The sequence below is a fragment of the Hermetia illucens genome, chromosome 4 (assembly GCF_905115235.1).
Source record: "Hermetia illucens chromosome 4, iHerIll2.2.curated.20191125, whole genome shotgun sequence".
Taxonomy (NCBI): Eukaryota; Metazoa; Arthropoda; class Insecta; order Diptera; family Stratiomyidae; genus Hermetia; species Hermetia illucens.
In genome coordinates, this window is record NC_051852.1 from 29,373,964 (window position 1) to 29,397,394 (window position 23,431).

General features: G+C 39.9%; 1 protein-coding gene across 1 annotated transcript in view; it reads left to right on the forward strand.

Moving 5' to 3' along the window:
• LOC119656203 (folylpolyglutamate synthase, mitochondrial) overlaps positions 1-23,024 on the forward strand; it is a 24,592-nt gene extending 1,568 nt beyond the window's left edge. The window contains exons 2-8 of the mRNA XM_038062593.1: positions 7,194-7,494; positions 7,585-7,758; positions 13,704-14,020; positions 17,623-17,803; positions 17,867-18,141; positions 18,208-18,285; positions 22,454-23,024. Coding sequence (XP_037918521.1) covers positions 7,194-7,494; positions 7,585-7,758; positions 13,704-14,020; positions 17,623-17,803; positions 17,867-18,141; positions 18,208-18,285; positions 22,454-22,859 — 1,732 coding nt within the window. The 3' untranslated portion in view covers positions 22,860-23,024. The remainder of the gene's footprint in view (positions 1-7,193; positions 7,495-7,584; positions 7,759-13,703; positions 14,021-17,622; positions 17,804-17,866; positions 18,142-18,207; positions 18,286-22,453) is intronic.
• Positions 23,025-23,431: the final 407 nt, after the last annotated feature.

Sequence of the window (23,431 nt, forward strand, 5' to 3'; positions counted from 1 at the left end):
AGAACCTATCCAACCCAAAAATGTGAAGAAAATCACATGGATCTATTCAAAATGATGCATCTATACAAAATCTAGGCCTTAGATACGTCCCATTATATCTGCTCAAATAAAGTCAATAATAGCATATTACCATCACATTTTGGAAATTTACCTGAAAGAGCTGCGAATTCTGCCGCGCCACAAGTTCATTCTAGAAGTACAGAATTTGGCATCAGCATCAGTGATAATATTAGCTATAATTCCGAAAAGTCCGAAGACAATCCAACTATTATTAGCAAAGTTTTAGAATGTCAAAAGTTCGTATTTAACGTAAATTTATCACTATGATATGTATGACGTCATCATCATATAAAATGAACTCATATAAACGGCGGAGTTGGAGTTTGGAGACATGTTAAGAAACATTTTGAATTTTTAGCTGTTCACGACGGGAAAAGCGTGCATGGATAGTTTCTCGCACAAGATGAACACAAAACTTTTATATCCGAAACGTCCAGCTCCCGATATCCAGACTTGTTTAAGAAGTAGTGCGTCAGCTGCATTTATTTCTAAATATTGTTCTACATATAATACTGCCTTTTTCAATGCACAAAGTCTTTCTCATGGGAAATACGATACGATACGACTTTTATATTTCCCATATGGGCAACAGCATATCTCGCTGCCAGTAAGTTCTTAATCTAGATTATTGCAAGGTTTTATTTTGTGCATGTAGCTGAAAATATCCTTGTATTCCGGATTGTTTTGCAAGATTTTCAAGAAGAGACGGACTATAATTTGTCTTTTCGTTCTCTAGAATTACTTGACTCATTGAAATTTGAAATAATATAAAACCTGTTTTTTCTTTTTCGCTGGTGTAGATATTTATTCTTGCAAATACCAATATTTCGGGAACCACTTGTTCCCTTCATCAGTGCTAACAAGTCGTTTAATATGATTAGCAAATGTGAAGAACTTAACCTACAACAGATACAAAAAGGACTGGCGAGAAGCAGATTCTTCATGAATGGAATTTTAATATTTCACTTGAATGTCAATTATTCTCGTTAATTATGACGTCAGCATCTCATTTGTATGGCTTCGGATGCCGGTGCAAAATTTAGTACTCTTAGGGTGAACTTAAGTGGGGTTTCCAGTCAATTTCTAAAAGTTGGTAATAAACTATTAGTAAGTTTATTTGAGCAGATATCGGAGTGGGACATTTGAAGCCTAGCTTTCCGAAAATGAGTCCTGCCTCACTTTAAGTGTGTGCATTTTGACTCCTTACTCGCGCACTTTGCAATTCACGTCAAAAATAATATTAAATTCGGAAAGTACTAATTGAGACCTTTCATTTGATACCCCACATGACTATTCGATGAACGAAATTTTTACATCCCCCCTTGTTTTCTTGCAACCAAGGAGGATAAATTATAAAATGCTCCCCAAATTTTATAATTTATCCTGATCTAGGCTGTAGACCTCGTTGTTGATCAATTTACTGATATTAAAAAATAGTCATCGTTTCTGATTCTTCTAGTCTTCTCCAATAAACAAAACACTTAGCTTTATCTCCTATAATTTTTTTATTTTATGTATAATAGATACGTATTTTGAGTAGCTATTCCTACTCTACTCCTTACTAGGTAGCTAGGATACTGACGTCACTTAATGTTTGCGTCCTTAGTTACTATTCGTTCCAGCTTCAAGTTCATACGGGTAGATTTAGGATGGTTTCAAGCGCCATAGACATGGCAGTAACTGGCAGCCAACTGGCAGCTTTCTGATGTTAGCAATCTGATTTCTCGGTCACTATGCGATGTATACATACATCAAAATGAGCTTTGTTATGGATGTCTACGTCGCAATGAACCCATTGTGGTGAAATTTCCAGGTTTTACATATCGCGGTTTTACAAATCATTGTGATCTTAGTCGTCTTTTGTCGACCGGGGTCTCGTAAACCCAACTGCCCTGCGGTTTCTTATTTTTGTAGTAGATCTGTGTCTGTTCGTGAGTACTTTGTCGTCCTATAAATTCCCCCGTTAAGACCGCCGGCAAATTTGCATGTCGGCAAATTCCTCTACTAAAATTGCTGAATGATGCGAAAGTCGATTAACCTCTACTACAAGGTGTTAAATAGACCTCGCATCCACTGGTATAATTGGTGGATCTGCACTCAGTATAAATCACCATCTGTTCAACAAATGGCTGGCAGAGACAATGTACGAGTTTACTGTGCTTCGTCTTCGATTTCTAGTCATCGATTCGCTTTTGGTCTGACTTTACTAAGAGGATTGAAAGATCAATTCTTCAAGTTAAGTGGAGTCGACCCACAATCTGCCTTTGGAACACCCGAATGTAAGGAATGCTGTAAGAATAAGCTGTAGCGAGTTAACTTGACGCTGATATTGTGTCGTAGCGTAACCCATGACCCTGCCTCCGATGTCGCCAGGCAGGTTCATCCACTCCAAGGCAGATTTTGGATGATGGATTCGGAATTTGGAGATAGTAGTCCGTAGTCGCCTCTGAACGTTTTTCAGGTCGATCTTCGTCCACGACAATATTCTATGCAGTGAAGAGATAGAGTATATATTCAGTGCCCTTATTTTATTCTTCCCCGATAGATGCGATTTCCGTGCTAGCTTTACAGGTCGCAGGCATTTGGACGACAGAGCATTCTTCAAATCACCAATTCCATCATGGGTTTCTTACAGAATTCCTAGGTCCTAGTAGAAGTCTGTCTCGGTCATAGCTTGGATGTGGAGGTCACCAATGCTATGCCCGGCATGCGGCTCGTGATGACCTTTGCGGGTGGCTTGGATTCGACACTTGTCTAATCCAAATTCTATCCGAATATCACGGCTGAACATGTCTACTATTCGCAACAGACTTCTAAGATGGTTATCAGCACCAACATAAAATTTGATGTTATCTAAGTACATCTTAGGCCATATTTAATTGCAAAGACATACCCTATAGCATCATTCAGTAGCCATGAAAGGGGGTTCATTGCCATATAAAACCAAATGGGACTCAATAAATCCCTCTGAAAGAAGCCTCTCCGAATGCGGATGGGTGTGAGGTGTTGGTATCTTCAGATGAACGCATTGATAAGTTTGTATGGCATTCTTCCATAACTGTCACGAAAAATTTTATTAGTCTGGGTTCAATGCGATACAAATGTAGGACATCGATTAATCAGGTGCCTTAGCGTAATCGATATAGGAACCAAGGAGATTTCTTTGGCCTCTAGTTGCTTGTCTTGCACCTACCGAGTTGATAATGGGTTGTACTTTGCAGCACTTTGATGTAACGCGGGAGCCCGTTTTCTCCTCGAACAGAATGTTGGTGGTCTCGAGGTGTGGATTGACCCTTCCACTAGTAATGGATGTTATGAATTTGTAGAGGGTTGGTGAGCTAGGAATCGATCTTGAGTCTACGGGTTCTGCACCATGTCCTTCTTAAGGATAATGTGGGTAATACCCACAGTGAGGACAAGGGTCTATTCAGTTCTTGGAACTGTTTATAGCTTGTCGAACCTCCTCTTCGATAACATCAGCAAAATTCATGCTCGGCATAGAGGTTTGGCGGGCAGTGATCCACTCGCCATGCTCAGTATCAATTTCAATTTTGTTGATTTTATCCACGCTTTCTACTAGAATAAAAATAAATAAAAAGAGTTAATTTATTTCTAAAACAGCAAGTTTTGCGGGTAATCCCCAAAGTCAATTTTAATAGTCTTTTGGCTCCGTTACTGAAAATTTTACTGTCTGCACGCTCTGTTGAGTGATCTGAAGCCTATCACAAACTGCGGCGAGTGGAGAAGTGACTTCACAGAGGGAAAAAAGAAGCTCGGGAGAACCAACAAATCTGTGTTCTCGAGAAGTACAGGGAGCAATTCCACCAGATGCGAAAGTTTTACCAACAAGTCAGCAGAATGAAGCCTTATATATCTCGGTGCTTATCCTGCCGAGGCAGATGGGCAAAACTGATTTCCGACAGAATGGGCATATTGGAGCGATGCGTTGAGTGCCTTGATGAACTGCTCAACAACTAAAATATGGACGAACTAGAGGTCCCGCCAACTGAAGATGGCGGAGATATACTGCCACCACCAAACAGGGAGAAAACAGTCCGTGCAATCCATCGGTTTAAAAACCATAAGTCGCCAGGAGCCGATGGAATTACAGCCGAATTGGTTAAATATGGAGGCAACGGACTACACCATGTGGTTCATCAACTGATGCTCAAAGTGTGGGACAGCGAATCAGTGCCTGACGACTGGCAACGAGGCAATCTCTGTCCCATACATAAAAAGGGAGATATCAATCACTTATAGAGGTATCACTTTGCTGAGAACTATCTATTAGATATTCTCCGCTATTTTGCTGGGAAGGTAGTCCCATACGAAGAAAATTTTCGGCCCATACCAAGCAGGCTTCATTCCAGGCAAATTAGCAAGAGATCAGATTTTCTCCCTGTGATAAGCGATGGAAAAACTGTTGGAATATGGCCATCAGCTGCACCATCTTTTCATCGACTTTAAGGTCGCCTATGATAGCATAATAATAATAATCGTTGGCGCAACAATCCAACATCATTCAAGACTGTAACGGTCCAAAACAGTACACTGTAGGAGGCAGTGTGGTCTGCATTGCACTCGCCCGGGATTATTACCCTGATTTGACTAAGATACTTATTCCCAGCTGAGTCAACTGGTATCCGACGTCAAATCACGATACAAATCCCACTGCCACCAGTGAGATTTGAACCGCAACCTTCCGTACGACAGCCTTGTGCTCTAACCACTCAGCTAGGCGGATACCTATGATAGCATAGCCCGCGTAAAAGTGTACACGGCCTTGAGAAAATTCGGTATATCGACAAAATTGATAAATCTAACTAGGCTGACCCTGACCAATGTGCGAGGCCAGATAAAAGCAGCAGGGTCACTCTCGAGTCCATTCAACATCAACAACGATCTAAGAGATTTAACATGGCCCTGGAAAAACTGATCCTCTGTGCAAATGTTAATGAAAGAGGAATCATCCTCTTTAAGTCCACCCAACTACTGGAATACGCTGACGATATTGACATTATGCGAAGAAAAACCCGAGATGTGTAGTTTACCTCCATCCACATCGTGCAGGCCGCGGGAGAGCTTGGGCTGTACATTAATGAAGGCAAGACGAAGTACATGGTGGCAACGTCAGTACCAAATGCATGAGGATGGACGATTCCGTAGCCTCTATAACGATGAAATTTATGAGCGACCGTCTGGTTGTGGATAAAATCCGGCTCAAAAGGTTGCGATGGAGAGGTCATTAATCCGTATGGATGAGGATGATCTAGCCCGGAAAGTCTATAAGAGCAATATCTATGATAGAAAAAGAAGACGTGGCAGATGAATCGAATTGGTGGTCCTCGGCGTAAAACCATGATGCCTGGAGTTCCTTATTAAGGCAGGCCTAGACCGGATACCGGTTTTTGCGTCGTTCATCAGCGAAAACTTCAGCCGGACAGTGAAAAAGAGTACTCCGACGAAATATGAAATTGTTGCCTACAATGCGGCATAATATTGTTGATGCTGTCGCCTGTACCCCCATCGACTCTTCGTTACCAGTTTCCGTGATGAACTCAAATCGAACACGCCGCCTACAGACGTCCGGGGTTGTGTCGCTATGGCTTATGGAGCGATACTGGTCTGCGCCCCGCTGCACAGTCACGTACGCGTATTGTGAGAAACGTTCGACGAATTTTTGGCGCAACAAGAGGTGGTAAAATGTTGTACTGCCCTCGCCGTTATATCGTAGTAACGGATGATAAAGAGGTCCCTCAGTTAATTTCGTCAGCTGCTACGTAAATATGCTGAATTGCTTTTCCGGCATGAAATTGTAAAAACAGGGGATATGAAAGTGGCTACCGGCAGATACAATTTTTTGTGACATTTTTTCCGATTTTTTTTTACAGAGCGCCAATTTTAACGAAAAAGATCCTTTTGAAGGTTCTAATAATTTACTATGGGGGTCAGTGAGCTGAGAATTAAGAGTCAATACAAAGTTCTGTCTTCCCAAATTTCGGAAGTGTTTACACTAATGAAACGTTATATATTCTTGATATAATTCCCGCATTCTTGGGTTGTATGCAGGGCCGATATTCAGCGAAGCGTGATAAATGGTTTGAATCTGAATCTGTCTCTTTATAGCCACTTCCAGAAGGCCAAGAATGTTTGCCTTCTACACCCTGAGTAATAATTTTAGTCTCTAAATATTGGGGATTGTGGGATAATCCTGTCTCTAATTCTTCACTATAGTACAACGGAAGAAACGCCACTTCTAGGCTTTCAGTCTGGGAGATCTAATTCTCTATGAGTTCTCGTAGATTGATAGATATTTTATATAAACTTTTATGAATGAAAAATTCAAATTATATTCTTGTGTAACATTCCCATAAACTGTTCAGTGTCAATGATTAAATCTACATATTGAAAGTTGAATAAATTAAATCGAACTTAAGTGCTTACAATCTTTCTTCAAAATCCTCTCTGAAAGATCTGTGTTACTTTCGGTTGTTGTTGAAAAAATCGACAGCGTCAACCAGTCTCAAATTGTGCAAAACCGAGACAGACTGCTGCATTTACATAGTAATGGGATAGTCCCAAAGCATCTAGAGTATTACCTTCTAGAAATTTTTTGTTTAGTTCCCCTTCCGAAAACATATCAATTGATGTCATTAGTTTTTTGTAGGTTTTAGATGATGAATAGACAGGAAAATGGTAAACCGGTTCAGAGCGGTATAGTAAAAGATGTCAGAGGACAAGTAGATAGTATTGACCGTGGTGCCTGTGGAAATACTTTTTGAATAGATTAGAACCGAATAAAACCAAAAATTGAAACATACTTACAACGAGTCTTTGTCCCCGGATTATTGACCAAATAACTGCGATTTCTATGTATGGTCAAGTTTTTCATGTAAATACTTAGTCAACAACTTATGAATGAGTTTACTACGCATGATTGGCGTACTATCAATTTCGACAAATTGCGGAAATGGACTAATCTCAAAATGTACTACTGAAACGATATAAGCGTCACTTGACAAAGAAAATGCGAATATAAACCCAACACGTGGTTTCACCATAAAAAGTGCATGCAATGAAAGTCTTAGTATTATCCATGACTGATACTCTCTCTTTAAAATTTATCTTTTTAGATGTCCTACGTATTTCCACAGAACTGCGCTAAGTAGCCTGCAGCCAATCCCACGACACTATCTCTTCGAGACAAGCAAAAACATTACTTCCCCAACAACAAATTCCCCACGATTGAGAATGGCTAAAAGATTCATACCGTCTGGTTACGGTCTCAGTTCACTCAGTCACTTCACCATGTTCGAGACAACACCATGTGCTTATGGCGCTTTGTCAAATCAACATTTGCCGCGTGCACTCCATTTATCAAGTGCAAACGATGTGGAATTGAGTGCGAAAGTATCACATTTTGGTAACTACAAGGTGAGGGCTAATTTTGGTTTTGACTTTGTGACTTTGTAACTTTGAACCTTACATTTGATAGGAAAATTTCTAATTTTTGTTTGATTTTAGGACGCGATACATGCGTTGAACGGGCTACAGTCCAACTCACAAACTATACAGTTGGCTGCAACGAGACAGCTGAACAATATAGACGATACATTGATATACCTTCGGAGATCAGGGATCGAGCCAGAGCAGCTGGATAGGCTCTCTGTAATTCATGTCTCAGGGACTAAAGGGAAGGTGAGTAGCTTAGTCTAGTTTAGAGTAAATCAAACTCCTAGTTGACTATTTTCAAATTGTTTTAGTTCTACTTGTTAAGCCATTGCCAGTGGTTCCCTTAGCTTTGTATTCTGTCCCTTAGCCCTGTGTTCCCTCACAAATTCTAATTTCACTCACTGATTGCTATTCATCTCTGTTCAGGGTTGATCTCTAAAACTGCACAAATATACAATATTTGAGTCGTAATCAACAACTGTTGACTTCTTAATCATTTTCGCCATCAGTAATTCGATCCCAATTCGAACATTCTGAGGTTCCTGCCTCTCTTTATCAAATTATCACTTTCCGTAGATCTAAACAACTGCACAACATCTCGGTTGATTGCCGGAATTGAGTTGATATGTTACTTGTTTTATAATTGAACTTGCTGGGGTTCAATTTTATCAGTGATGCAAATATCAATTAAAATATTGTTGGAAACTAGAATAGCGTAGCATATATAGAATCCGGTGATTTAGCACTGATCTCATAATCGCTTAAACATTTCAGAACATTGCCATTCACACTGAAGCTTAAAAAAGTAATTTTCCCAGTTTTATTCGGCTCTGCTTTGTATAATTGAAGGTGACTAATAATAATAACATGATAAGAGACTGCGGATTCGTAAACATTTGTATTTCAGCTTAATAACAGGGAATATAGTGAGCATATGTATTTCATAATGCTTCATAATTTTGTCGGATGTCTCGGTGTTCAAGAACGTAATAATGACTCGGCATTCTGTTATGTTGCTGTTACATTAAGATTTGTTGAAATCGACATTCCGCTCCTATCTCATTACACTTGGTCGAGTTAGTTTTCATATGTGGGACCCTTCACACCAAGAGTCAATTTCTTAGGAATATTCTATGATGATGTAAACTTAATGTTTGTCGCTATCTAACGAAGTAGTGATAGAACTATTACGCTAGTAATGATTTTTATAAGCGGATGAATTCAGTCATCTCTTAGAGATTTATTAAACCATTACTGATCCGATTTTCGCAAGAGATTTGCTTGTAGATTTTCAGGTTTCTATCCTGATCTCAATCTGCTATCATTCACCTTTTCATACCAATTACTTCTCATCCTTTTCCATAATCATCAATGTTTCTGTAGCTCAATTTGGGCCTGGATCACTAGGATATGTTGCCCCAAATTGAAGTTGTTCTTCTTTCTTACTCCTCCTCAACATTGGAGTCTTTAAGAAAGGATTTCATAGGTCAGATATTGTCAGTTTTTTAGGTATTAGATCTTCGTCATAGCCTGTCCATTGTAGATTTTGCAGTCTTATAATTGTGATCGCCATTGATCTCTGCTTTGTACCAAAAATTCACCTAAGGGCCAGCCTATCGAAGGCATTCAATAAGTTTCGATCTTCGTGAAAAAGGCACTATTTATATATGAATGGCATAAACCCTATGTGGGGTATAGTGCGTTAACTACACTTACGCTTGCACCCTGGCAATGTGCTTCAATTCTCTCCACGATTTTCCGAAAAGTTGACATTCTTCTTCCAATGTTCTGCGCCACGTTGATTCCAAGTGAACTACTCGCGGGTTTCCTGTAATAATGGGACACACATGGGTACACCAACGAATTTTGTTTTTGCTTTTGTCCCAGGCTAGAGTAATCCGACAATAGGACGCATACATTAGTTAATAAAAGCCTGGAGATACCGAGTAACAATGGCAGTCACTTTCTATATGTACTCCCATATAGCAGCACTACAGAAAATTGGCATTAGAGAACCTCAAATTGATGTTGATATTGAGATATCTACATTTCCCGATTTTAGACAAAACGGGGAAGGCGAATTAAACGCTCGGTACCACGCTTCCTAGTAATACAAACTGTTCAATGCATGTTTTGCCCATTAACGCAAGTAGGAAGAGTGTGATGTCCTCCAAAACTCTGTTACTGGTGTTTATCGTCAATTTGATTGTGCTTGGCTTTTCGTTCAATCAGAGTGAAATTATGCGGTGTTTCCAACGATTAATTAATTGAAGTAATAAAAACTTGTTGTTTCTTTTCCGTTGGTGTGGGTATTTTATTCTTGCAAATACCGATATTTCGGGAACCACTTGTTCCCTTCATCAGTGCAAACTTGTGCACCCACACCAACGGAAAAGAAACAACAAGTTTTTATTATTTCAATTTTTCGTTCAAGTCTAGCGCCGTTTGGCCGAGACCCATAATGTAATCGAAGGGTTTAAGGGGAGATAACATCGTCTATTGAGTCCCTCCACGTCATTCAGCTAACTCAACATCATAAACGATACTGGTAACCACAAGAAAAAGTGTCGGTAAAAAGATGCAACCCTGGTGGGCTTCGCTTTGGGCTTCAGATTTCTCTGAAATTTTACCTTAATACGTGACCTTGTACGACCCCGTGAATACGCAGTGTCATTCCGTATCTCCTAGAATACAGATTTGCTTCGCTTGTGTGTAGTTTAGGTGACTTGCCTTATCACCCAAACGAGGTGGAACTTCGGCCGGATGTTATATGAATCAGCATCGCGGTGAAGTGCTCTTTCCACTTCTTCAGCTGGCCATCATCGTGGATGAGAAGTCTACTGTTAATGTCCCTTATAGTCCCATTGAAAGGCTTTCGATCACCTGTAGCTCTTTAGTGATGCGGTGTATGACAGCAAAATCGTTGCTATATGCGGCCACTTCTGCTTCCCTGACCAACGCAATGGTGGGATTCCTTTGTCATGGTCTATACTACGCTGCACTTCCCGTGTGTGTGTGTATTTGAGGTGAGCACTCAGTCCCTAGTGGTTTATTGTAGTTAATTCTCTTGTCTAACGGAGTATCGCGGATTCCTTTATATATCGCAGGATTTCTGCTAGTGGATGCGATGCTACATGGCTGCAGTTGGAGCATATCAGCACCAATCTGATGCGTCCATAGCCGGGACACTCACAAGAAAATGTTCCATGGGTCCTGCTTCTTCATTACAGGGTAGGCATGTATTATCTTGAAAAATTCCTATATACATATATGCCCAGCTATTGATTTATACAGTGGTTTTCGACAGGATAACCTTTGCAGTATGTTTGTCGGGTTCTGATAAGAAAAGTTTGATATGTTTAGCAGCATTAACGCTCTGTCACCTGCCATTATAGGAAGTTTGTTTCCAGTTTTTGATAGAAGTATTAGCCGATGCTACTGACATCCCAATTGCTGCTTTCGGTACAGGCATGGGGGGAATTAAACCCTCTTTTTCTAAGGCATCCGAGATTTCATTTCCTTCCACACCACAGTCACTGGGTACCCAGAGTAGTTCCACCATATTAAGTCTTTGGTAGAAACGGAGTTCAATCAGTTTCTATATTCCTGAACGATTTGGAAGTCATCTAGTTAATGTCCTGAGTTTTGTGGTTCTCAGTTTCAACATGGGTCCGTTTTACCGCTTTGGCCTCAGGAAATAGGACAAGCCTCTCCAAAGCACTCTAAAAGTGTACGAGTCAGAGTTTCCGCTTGATTTTCTATCGCTAAAGGAGTCTTCAGTCGCCTAGGAAGCTGCATTTTGTTGCCAAGAAGTTTATTGAACTTTATCCAGTCTGTTCGCCTGCAGTAGTCAGACTATATATAATTCTAAGTGGCTGCAGTCTGAGGGTGAGACTTCATCTAGCACTTACCAGTCTCTAATCAACTCTAACAACTTTGTAATGCAGATTGTTAGGTCAGTTACTTTACTTTTTCTTGGCCGCACGATCGTAAGGGCGCACTTTACGCTTGCGGTAAGGCCAGCTGAAGTGATCAAATCAAACAAAATCATCTCTTCTCTGCGATTGCATTGCCCCAACTAATATGCTGAGCGTTCGTATCATAACTTATCAAGAGTTCAAGGCCACGTGGTCTGCATACACTACCTGATCCCTTAGTTCTTGCGTCGACAAAGGATACAAGGAATCATAGTGTAAGTAAGCAGAAGTAACTATGACGTTTTCTTTCTTGTAAGTTGACCGTAACTACGTCCTGAGAACAGAATTGTTTCAGCATGATTGGCTCTAACAATTTTGACATCAGGACGTAGGCTCTTGATCCTGAGGATCTCTTATCGAAGAAGATCCAAGTCCCCATTACTGATCCAATATCACAGATTTCGTTTAAAACGAACCCATGGCTCTTGTAACAAAAATATATAAAGACAGTCTAGCAATTTTGTCGGTCTTGCCACCAGTAGATAGGAAGAGGGTTTGACATGTTGCAGGTTATGCTTGTAGACAAGCAGAATTTATGCTTGTAGACAAAAGTGTAGTTTGATGTGAAAACCACTGCGAACTGAAGAGTCTGCTGCGTCTAGTGTCCGGGATTACCAACTTTTTCTCACCTTTCGCCCAAAGTTCCGCTTTCTTGCGTCCTCTAGATATCCTTACATTTGCTAGTAAGGCAATGCCCATGTCCTCATTCTAAAGCAACTTTGCCTTCTTTTGCAGTGCCTTCTGTTGTCGTCAGTTGGTAACCTCCGCAGGTTCACGGTGTCCGTGCATGTATCTGTCTCCACATACCGGAATAAGACCAGTTGTGTCCACATCAACAGCTTCTCTTTCTTCTACTTTTGCTGATAGAGACGGAAGAGAAGGTTCTGAAAAGTAAGTCGGTAGTCCCCAATTCTTTGCGGCTGAAGTTTCCTTCTGCTGAGCCTTCCTCTCGCATTTTCTGGAAGAATTGTCATGTGAATTGGTGTCACCGACGGGCCGGCCGTAATTAGACTTCCAATTCCTCTCATTAAGGGAGCTGCTGTACTGTCATTTTTGGCTGACTGCGCCATATACACAGGGTGCAGGATTTGCACTAAAGTGGAGAACATGCCTTCGACTGATTTGTCGGTGGGAGAACATAAATCTGATCAGGCCTCCAAATTGCATCTTCCATACTAGCCGCGATCTGATTTCTCGAAACCGCGAGTGGATTCGAAGTCTGTACAAAGTTACAATCCATTGCATCCATGTTCATGCGCCTTAGACAACTGTAGCAATAACTACCCGTTCCCCCTACACCACAAGGTTGAGTGGTGAATTTGTGAGCAGCCCCTTTAGCTTCGGTTGCTCACATGCAACGATGTAAATGAAAGTGAAGATGTGCCGGTGGTGTTGTGGCTTTGGCATTGTCGAGGAAATGTATGCCCTTCTATGGGAGCGTTTGAAGAAACAATAATTTACTCAAAATGATCGAACTCAACAATATAAATTGCGGATTTAGTTCTCTCTCAGTCTAACATAGGTTACGTTTTTCCTCTAGTTAATTTACAACCACTTTTTTTCTGTTTGAGGATTGAGGAGTCCTAAGTCCTCATCCACTTGATGTCGAGCCGGACCAAATGAAGAGCCACTTACTCCCATGTTTTTGGTCCACGGAACCCTCGCTTTGAGCTTAATGCCCATAGTTAGACGGTTTGCTTTTAGTAGGAAAGAAATTTGCTATTTTATCCAGGCGAAATAGGGGGTTTTCTCTGTGAATACGCCTTCATGGGGCTACCATGAACGTCATACGATGCCAGAGTTAACTTTAACGCTACTGGAAGTCACACCACCGGGTATCATGATTTAACTATGAATAATTAGCTTGAAAATGCAGCTCCACCGCGACTCAATAGTAAGGAAAAAGTTGTGCGAATAAGGTAATATGTATTCTCATCTTTTATGCCCCGATACGCTTAGGTATTCCTCTATCATTTGATTTATTCTGCTCTTTTTCTTGTTGGAGATTAGGTGGCGTTTTTGAATTTCATCGCAACAGTATTATCACTTTGGAGACGATCATTCGAGCTTGAAGTCCTCTCCAGCCATTTGTACTAGTTCCTTTTTGCGAGTATATACATAAGAAGATGTGAAATATGTCGTCTATATTCTTAATAATAATTTTCACATTCAATTTAATCCAACTAGATTAATATAGCTCTTCTCTACTTCTAGGGATCAACATGTGCGCTTACAGAATCTATCCTGCGGTCATTCGGAGTTAAAACAGGTTTCTTCAGTTCGCCGCACTTAGTCTCCGTTACAGAACGTATACGCATCAATGGCCAACCAATTTCTGAAGAGATGTTCACAAACTACTTTTGGAAAGTGTATAATCTCCTCAATTGTCACAAAGAATACGAAAATGATATGCCAGCATATTTCAAGTTCCTAACAATTTTAAGTTTTCACGTGTTCCTTGGAGAGAAAGTCGATGTTGCTATTTATGAAGTTGGAATTGGTGGAGAAAGGGATTGCACCAACGTTTTGCGGTAAGTTTGTGCATTCAAACTAATTGAATAATACAATAAAGTGATATGATCGTCATGAAGTGAGTATAACTTATTCATGATCATAATTCACACTACATCATTTGCTATAAATAATACATCAAAATTTAATTGGTCTAATAATATATAACGTGTATTGTAAATATTAGATAATAATCTGTCCCTCGTGCTTATTATATTACGTACAGCTTAATATTAAAGGAAAACTGATCGGTTTTAACCAGTTTCAATCGTAGACGGAAAAATTTCGCTATCTTCAGTAGAATCGTCAGACCACGAATTATTCTTTTTCATTGCCATGACCTGGGCTTAAGTCATTTTGCTTGAAGAGCTGATTAGATGTTTTTTTGGGGCAAATTTTGGAACTGAGATTCATTCTTTAGAACAGATTACGCGTCCAAGAAAGCTTGTCAGTCAAGAAAGGCATACGCACATAACATGATAATGTAAATTAAACTTCCAGTCGCTAGCAACTCTTAGTCCATTTTCCAAACATCTTTTGGTGCTGATTTTCTGAGAGTAGAGCATGGTATGCATTTCAGATATGCTTCCATAATCAAGACAATTTGAAAAATCATGCAGCTCTAAGCGGTACAGATAATAAGATCTGCCTTGATCCGTCTGTAATTGCAGATAGTGGTGACTTATTTCATGGGGCTGGACCTTTCCCCAATAATTAATGAGCTTATGAATCCAACGACTTTTTTGGAATACATCAGGTGGTCATTGATACTTTTTCAGTGAGTTTTTTGGTATCGCCTCTTGGATTTGAATGGATCAAATGTTTTCCTTTATTTCCTTTAAAAAAAAGTCGAGCCATGAAATTTTTTTGATGATAAATTCTGCTTCATTTGAGATAATTTTGAAATAATAGCATACTGTTAGTGCTTTGAAGGCAAAATTCGGATTTAATCTTCTGTAGTTCAAATCTTAGGTTTATGAATTTTGATTAAGCCAAGGTTTGTCCCTCTCTTCTTATCTGCATCAATAGACATAACACCGACGCATCAACAGCGCTAGATTCGCCTTCACTGTTTTATTTAAGACCTGGGACTGCAGATATCCCATCATCAACATTTAGTCTGGCTTATTCTGCACCAATGTTCAGTCTGTGATGCTAAATGAGTGCAAAACCTGGAAAATGACCGCCATTATTACTCAAAAGCTTCACACATTCGTTAACATCTGTCTCCATCTTAGGAGCGAACCCCTGTGGATTCGGGGAGCTTCAACTACCCTGGCATTTCTCCTATTTATCTTTCCTTCTTTTTTGCCTTAAGAATGCCTTGAATTTAACGTGCCACTCGGTTCCACGTGTTCAGGAACGCAAAACACCCTTCCATCATAGCGATGACGCCCCCACCTTCTGTAGAAGAAAAAGGTGTGGCAGGCTTCATCCATCACATCCTTGTAATAAATGCCGTTGGGCGACCGTGATTTCCTGATTGTGTGCCGTTGAGCAGCTGGGTTAGGTCGCATGTCTTTTATGAGATGCGCAGTCCATCTACCCCTCGATTCTATTTTCTAATATTGCTGCCATGCGCAAAGAGGACAGCTTTCTTTCTTTCCTTCATCTTTTCTGAGGCATATAAGCATCCGCCGGGCAGCCAGAAGAGCGATCAGAATAACTCTCGCTATCATCATTACTGTTGACTCCGAGACTATACGATAGGCGGACACAATTTGCAGAGACTCTCGTCTTTGTACTTGCGCTAAGCGGTTGTGGGACATTTCCTTACTGAGGAGGACGGACTGAATCGAGCTTATCAGCAAACAACGCCTGCTGGATAAGGGACCTGTTCGAAGAAGCTCATCATCATGTGTACCATGATGCCGTTGTATTTCACCGCCGGCTTCTTGGTCAACACAACAACAGCGCTGTCCTTCCCGGGTCTGGTAGAGTAGAGCACGGTCCTTAAAATAGTCCATCAACATCTGCAGTAGGTAGCCTGGAGTATGGAAACGATTTTCAAGTGTATCAAGCATGTTGCACGCCTAGGGTCACAAGGATCGCCACTCGCCGACAGTGGCGACTGTGTTCCTCAGCCAGTTTTACCGCTTTGACCACTTCCTCAATAGCATCAATTTTGGCTCGCGCAGCTCTAAGGCCATATTGTGTTGGTGAGAAGCCTCCCGCATCACGTATTGCATCAGTCAGTCGTAGCTTGATGAGCTTCTCAACCATTGAAATATAACGAGATTATTTTGGCCGTGTTTGGTTATACTTTCGTGACGGTTGCTTCCCCACTTCAAAAGAAGTACATATGTGTACACCTCGTTGATTTGGGGTTGGGTATCCGTTGAGAATAAAGACTTTGTTTGTTGGCATCACCACTATACATTTATTCCGTTTTCGAACAAACTCATTTAAATTAGTTGAAATGATCTGAAATCGTCCAGGTTTTTCCTTCTTCGCTAGTATTTTTCGATTTAACACGTTTATATTGATATTTTGGGAACCATTTAAATTCATTGAAAGTTAATGGAAGTATGTGGCGGTTATAACCGATTAACCTGAAATTTTAAAGGAGCTGGAAACCACCACGTCCTTTGAATGTTGTGTAAATCATGCATGGCGATCGACGAGCCATTTTGAATGATCTATGTATTTTAGTTTCTGAGATTTGTGGATCGACCTAAAAACGAGCGTCTCAAATCTAGAATTTATCGGAGTTTTGTCTGCCCTATCGGGCTCTTTGGTCCTGAATGTTGGGCAACTATAAAAGACAACGAACAGCGCTTCGCGATAATGGAAATAAGCAAACGGCCGGCCGAAGCAACGGTGACTTAAGACACTGGATGAAGATTTGAAAGCCTCGCAACTGCATCTAGATCAGGTCTTTGTCAGAGCAAAATGGCGCACCTCGCTTCTGAACGGGACAAAGGCTGAAGAAGAAAAAGACATTAAGAATTCCAGTTCCGACAATGAAGACACAGATATGACTTCATGACATGGTCATATCAACCCAATTTCGTACAAAAATGCATCGTCGAACTGAAAATTATGTATGTAGAAAAATAGATAAACGTTCAACGAAAAAGTCAGTTTCAACTTTGTTGAAAATGCCTTGAAATATTGTATACTGTGTCCTCTCGTGAACCCATCATTAGTGGCGTATGTCACCTAGAAATCTTTATGCATGACTTTCTGCAGCGATCCTGGATGTGGGTTGTTTTTTCTGCTTCTCTAATGATTACCGTCTGCGGTATTCAATCTTAAGCTTAATCGGGTCTATTTGTTGAAAATTTGTTAAGATGTCACGCGTTCTTTAACGAGTCCTAGTAACATCGTCCAAAAAAATACAACGGTAACAGGTTCACTTCACTAAATATATACCCGATATCCTGCAGCTTTAAAGGCAATTATTCATGTCTCTGAGGGGGTGATTAACTTAAGTGCAGCATTAAGTTCTAATGTTAAAATTGTGACTACCACTTTTAAACTCCACAGTTATAAAATCAGACTTGCAAGAGAATTAGTAGTTCTAAAGGAGGCAGAGACAAATTAATGTTCTCAGCGAATTTTTCTAGTTTCTTCGAGTTTTTTAGTTACACGATATTAAAAATATTTATTTTATTTGCAGGACAACAAAAACAGTTGGTATAACATCACTCGGTCTTGAGCACACAACGCTTCTAGGCAACACATTAAGCGAGATCGCTCGACAAAAAGCAGGTATTATAAAACCAAATTCGGATGTATTCACAGTGAACCAACCAGACGAATGTTGGGACGCTATCAAACAAGTAGTTAATGAAACAAATGTAAGTCATTTCACCATTACTAAACACATCTTAATTTACTCAATAATTTTTGTTTTTTTGCAGGCCAAATTACACATAGTTCCTGATTTTAATGATTATAAATTTCCACACAATCCTGATTTACAAATCAAAAGCAAAGTGCAGCATTTAAACGCATCTCTTGCTATTCAGCTTGCCTATAATTGGCTGAAGAAAAACCATAAAAATCGGTTAAACGGTTTAGTACCTAAGCATAGAGAATCTCAGATGATAATCGATGGCTCGAAAGAGGTCGTAGAAGGTCTTGAAAAATGTATTTGGCCTGGAAGATGTCAAGTACTGGAACTTGGCAATAAGATGTAAGGACGAATCAAGGAAATCATTCTGAAGTTTAATTATTGACGAAATTATTTTGTTTTGTTTAGGATCCATTTGGACGGAGCACATACCAAAGAGAGCTTAGAAGTTTGCGTAGATTGGTTTTTAAACGTAACGAAAAATAGGTAGGTAGAAGAAGCTTAGCTTAATGGAACGATTATAAAGTTAATATACAGTAGAAGAGGTGAAAAAGTTTTTATGCCAGGTTCTTCAATATAATTTATAGCTCTTATGTTCTGAAAAAAAAATATTTTCAGCTCTTATGGTTTTCTGTATTGGAAATCTGTTCTGGCTCTTTTGTTGTCTCTATTCGGCTTTTATGTGAAACTATTACGCTTCCTTCTCCAATTCTCAATAAGAGCCTTATTACTTCGGGCTCGATTTGGTTAAGTCCATAAGCTCCTCTCTATTCTGACGTCTTCATGGCGATTACACAGACTGGACTGCGGAACTTTGTGTTTTTAGGAAAAGGGTAAACAATATTGAAAATTTCAAATCCTTGCAAGTTGTATCTTTCTCGAGCAATATAGTATTGTTGCTTATTGCTGAACACTCCTTTATCGAGAGACCATCCACACAGTCTATTCGTTGTTGTTGTTTTTTTTCGCAAAATTAAAAAAAAATATCTAGTATTAAGTTTTAAATTATATAATAATAATAATCGTTGGCGCAACAATCCACATTGAATCAGGGCCTTGAAGTGTGTTAGAGCACTTCACTCAAGACCGTAACGGTGCACTACAGTACACTGTAGGAGGCAATGTGGTTAGCATTGCGCTCGCCCGGGATTATTACCCTGATTTGACTCAGATACTCATTCACAGCTGAGTCGACTGGTGTCCAACATCCAGTTACGATAGCAAATTCCTTTGCCCCCAGCGAGATTGGAACCGCGACCTTCCGCTACGACAGCCTAGCGCTCTAACCACTTGAGCCATCCGGACACAAGTTTTAAATTGCATTGTTTTAAATAGTGTATCTGTCAAATATCATCCTTCATTATCCATACCCTGATGTTTTTATGGACTGGAGAAAAACCGTAAATCCCTGGTGGATATGGTGTTCAAGGCATATTTCACCATGATAACGGTACGCCTCATACTGTCGGTCTCACTCAGAAAAAAATCCTTGTACTCCCCTGACATATCGTTGCCGATTACCTGTTGGTGATATAGCGCGGCAAACAGACCTAGGTGCCATCCTTCGCGGTTGCCTGAAATCAGCCTTTCTAGGAGACTGGAATGGACTGTGTGGTGTAGCTCGCAATGCAATTGTCGGCACTACTTAATCTGTAACATATCCGTTCACTTCTGCTTTCTCATCACAGTGTGTACGAATGCCAGGCCTGTGCATCGAACAAGTTCTTAGTTCGTGATAGTAGCAGGCCAGCGTAGTGCGATGATACGACGCAGATAGGTGTTGACGAAGGCTTGAAGCTTTTGAGTAAGAGTAGAGTCCTGCTTTCATATAGCAACATAGAAAAAACATTTTGGTGTTGAGATAATTGCATTTCCAGATTTTAGACAGGGCAGCGAAAGCGAATCTAGCACTGTTAATGCCTCGGGTAACATCCAATTCGGTGTCACCATCAGTAGGAACCACGCTTCCTAGATATACAAATTGATCGATGCCTTCGATGCTCTGCTCATTAATGCAGAGGAGAGGAGAGTGCGATGATCCGTCAGATTGACACAGAGTTTATCTTCAATTCAACTCTCCTTCCCTATCTAAATCGGTAGCCATTTGGTAAAGATTCATGACCCCTCTGAGAAAGATCCCGTATTCCCAAGATTTTCGTACGAGTACAAGTAGCAGAGCTGCAGTAACTGCAGGTCCAGCGATGAATAACTCTGTGGGTGGGACCGTAAAGTCCAGCGGGTTTGTGAGATCAAACCTTACGGGTGAAATCAAATCTTACGATCACAATGCCATCTTTGGTGTGTAAAAGTAATGCAGTTAGATTGAATTGAATTACGTAACCTTAAAACAGAGCCCTGGTGCGTAATGGGGTCAATCCGTCATGGTTTTCCCTTCTTCGATTGCGGTTGCGGATCTTCAAATTTCCCGGGTCCACACAAGCGTTGAAGCGTTCATACTTTAATATTTACTGTTTCACGTCGCTTCGAAACATGTTGTATCTTTGCCGTATTTATTTAGATTTTCAGATTCGGGAGAGGTTCCAACGAACCAGATTTAGGGGCTTAGAGACTATTCGACTGCACCAATATACTCCCTTACTTCGCTAAGCATAGCCCGTGAATCCGGATAAAAGCGAGTCATTAGATATCTCGGATTGTAATGGTTCTTCATATGAGCCGTCCCAGAAGTTCGAATCAAGAATAGATTTGGGGGTGCCTCCATTAAAACTTATATTTTCTGATATTCCTCTTGAATCTCGTGCTGGTGCTGATGCAGAACCTATTTTGTCAGTGAGCCTCGTTTTAACAAATTTTTCAAATGTGTTGGTTAGTTAATCTGCAAATTTTAGCTTAATAAGTTTCTATTTTTGAATTCTCGCATACCCTGAGTTTCGACGACTTTTCCCTTTGTGCGTAGCATACTGAGAAAGTAGTACCCAGTGGACTCCTCAGTATACCTTCTGGAGTAGCTGTTGCTTCATAAGCCGTTTTGGTGAAAATTCATGTGCTTTCTTTTGTTCAATATTTCATTTATTTTTTCTTCTTTTTTCTAAGATTGCGAAAGGTTCTACTTATTTTCATAAAAAGCAATATTTCAAATTCCAGTATACAGATTGCAAGCTCCAAGCTCGTAGGGAATTCCTCCTGACTATTTGTTTTCCGCGCTGTTTCCGCAGGTTCCCTGTCCTGCATTTTGTCGGACATACAGTTGTGGACTACATAGATACCAACTAATGATCACTGATTTGATTAAGCTTATTTATTTTTCATATAACGAAAATTATTTCACTTTTTTCGTCGACGGTTTGCTCGATTGTTTCATAAACTTCTTGCTCAATAAATCCTTTCAGTGTCTTTTTTGGCTTCTGTATTACTGTACCCTCCAACAATTTAATGATTCTTCTTTCGACATCTTTTTCATTGTCTCTGTTTTACTCGTACGTCTCTGTTTTCTGTATCATTTCACTACTTTGAGTGGAATTCAGTTTCAGCAAAAGTGGTTTTCAGTTTTAAGCAAAAAATCTTCAATCTAAATGTTGCCATATTTTGGGGTAGCAAATCGTGACGATTGAAGAAGTCACCATCTAGCTACTCTATCCTTTTATTCGACAGAGTCATATATGGTGAAGAGTTGCCCTTGTTTAAGATTTTCAACTTTTAAATATTGCCTACAATTTCATGTTTCGCTGCCTACAATTTGGCTTCCTGTTACGATATTGAATTAGTAATGTACCTGCCGATGAAGGAGTATATTCATGCTCTAGGTTGGAACAAGGCTGCTATTTTCTAGGATCCACCTCTATCATGGAGGTTGGTTACGATTTTATTTTGCTTAGAATGAGGCCTTATTTATGTAATAACATAGACTATTAATTATATTATCCTTTGGTTTCCATAATTTTTGTTCACGGATTGAGGAGTCGTCCTAAGTTCGCATTCATGTCCAACCGGCCAAGCTTTGGTCTGAACTGTGGGCGGATTCAAGTTGGATTACGTTCATACCCTTGTTTTGTATTGCGAATTATAAAAGAGAGCGTATAACACTTGCTAGCCACTTCGTCACGCTACTCCCAGGGCAGAGGTGACGTAGCGTCTGACGGGCTGTCTCTGCCCTTATACGAAACTGTAGCCGTCTTCGTTCCTATTTTATTTTTGGGTTTTCCTTCGTAACTGTTTAGTTATTTGGAAGTATTCAACTATATGTCATCAGCCAACTTATTTGTTTAAGGGGGGTGGTAATTTTTGATTAATCGAGTTTTTTAAAAGTTTGTCATCACTCAAATCTTCTCAACTTAGTTTTTGACTTCTTACGGCTATATATGTATGTGATGAGTTTCTATCTTTTGGATACTATTTAACTTTTCTTTGTCTTTATATTGGCATGAGTTATTCTGAGTATTTAATTTCTTGGATGCCACGTTTCCATCGTGTTTCGTATATTTTATAAATGAATAGCGCCTGACTTGGTAGACGGTGCTTGAACTTTAATAAGTTATTTACCTACACAATGCCATAATGCTGGTTTATGGTAACATATTTTGTCTGCTTCTTTCCGTTAGATAAATTTAAAAAAATATTGACCATTTTTTCCTATCAAATTCTCTCAATAAAATCATGAAAATTGAATTATCTTTACTTATTACTTTCTTTTCAGTTCAAAACCCAAATGCTTACTATTCAATGCAACGGGTGATCGAAACTCTGAAAAACTCATGAGAGTTTTAGCTTCACAAATTCAATTTACGGCAGCTTTATTTGTACCGAACGTAGCATTCATTAGTGAAAATGAAGATGATACGAGTGATGTCCTTTGTGCAAAGAGTGACGAACAAACTCAACGGGCCCATTATCATGCCCGACTCTGGCCAAAGCTGCAAAATACACCTATTATTGCCTCGTTCTCATCAATTTTGGATGGCATTCTATTTTTGGATGAACAGTATAAAGATAGGGAGATCGACGTTTTAATAACAGGGTCACTTAATCTTGTAGGATCATCGTTAGTAGCTTTAGGAAGGTATACTTCTGCTAGCGATAGGGGACTAGTGACCAAGAGCTAGCAGAAACTTAAATTTTATTAGCTTTAGTGTGTCGAAATTGATTGTTTATATTTTTAGTAGCCTACTAAAAGAGAGCTTACTATTTGTTTAAGTAATTTTTTAATGAGTATCTTTAACAAATAGGGTTTGTCATTTATTAGATATAAATAAATTTATAAAAAAATTGTCTTTTTTTGTTAAGGGTCTTCAGCAACTTTTTTAAGATAAGGTTTCGCCATTTGGCTTTATCAAATGCCTGATCTGGATGCAATCTCGAGGCTTTTAAATCCCCATCCAACGTATCAAGCCACCGCTGTTTCGGCCTGCCTTTTGGTCGTTTACCATCGACTTCGATGTTCAGACCAATCTTGGCAAGTGAATTCTCGTTAGCGCGAATTGCGTGACCATACATCGAAGACGCCTCTCTCGCAATTTTTCCACGAACGGTGCAACCCCATAACGATCGTGGGTATCCTCATTTCGGATGTGATCAAAACGTGTCACGCCATTAGTCCAACGTAACATCTTCGTCTCCATTACCGCAAGACGCGGTTCATTATCTTTTATAGTCGGCCAATACTCAGAACCATAGA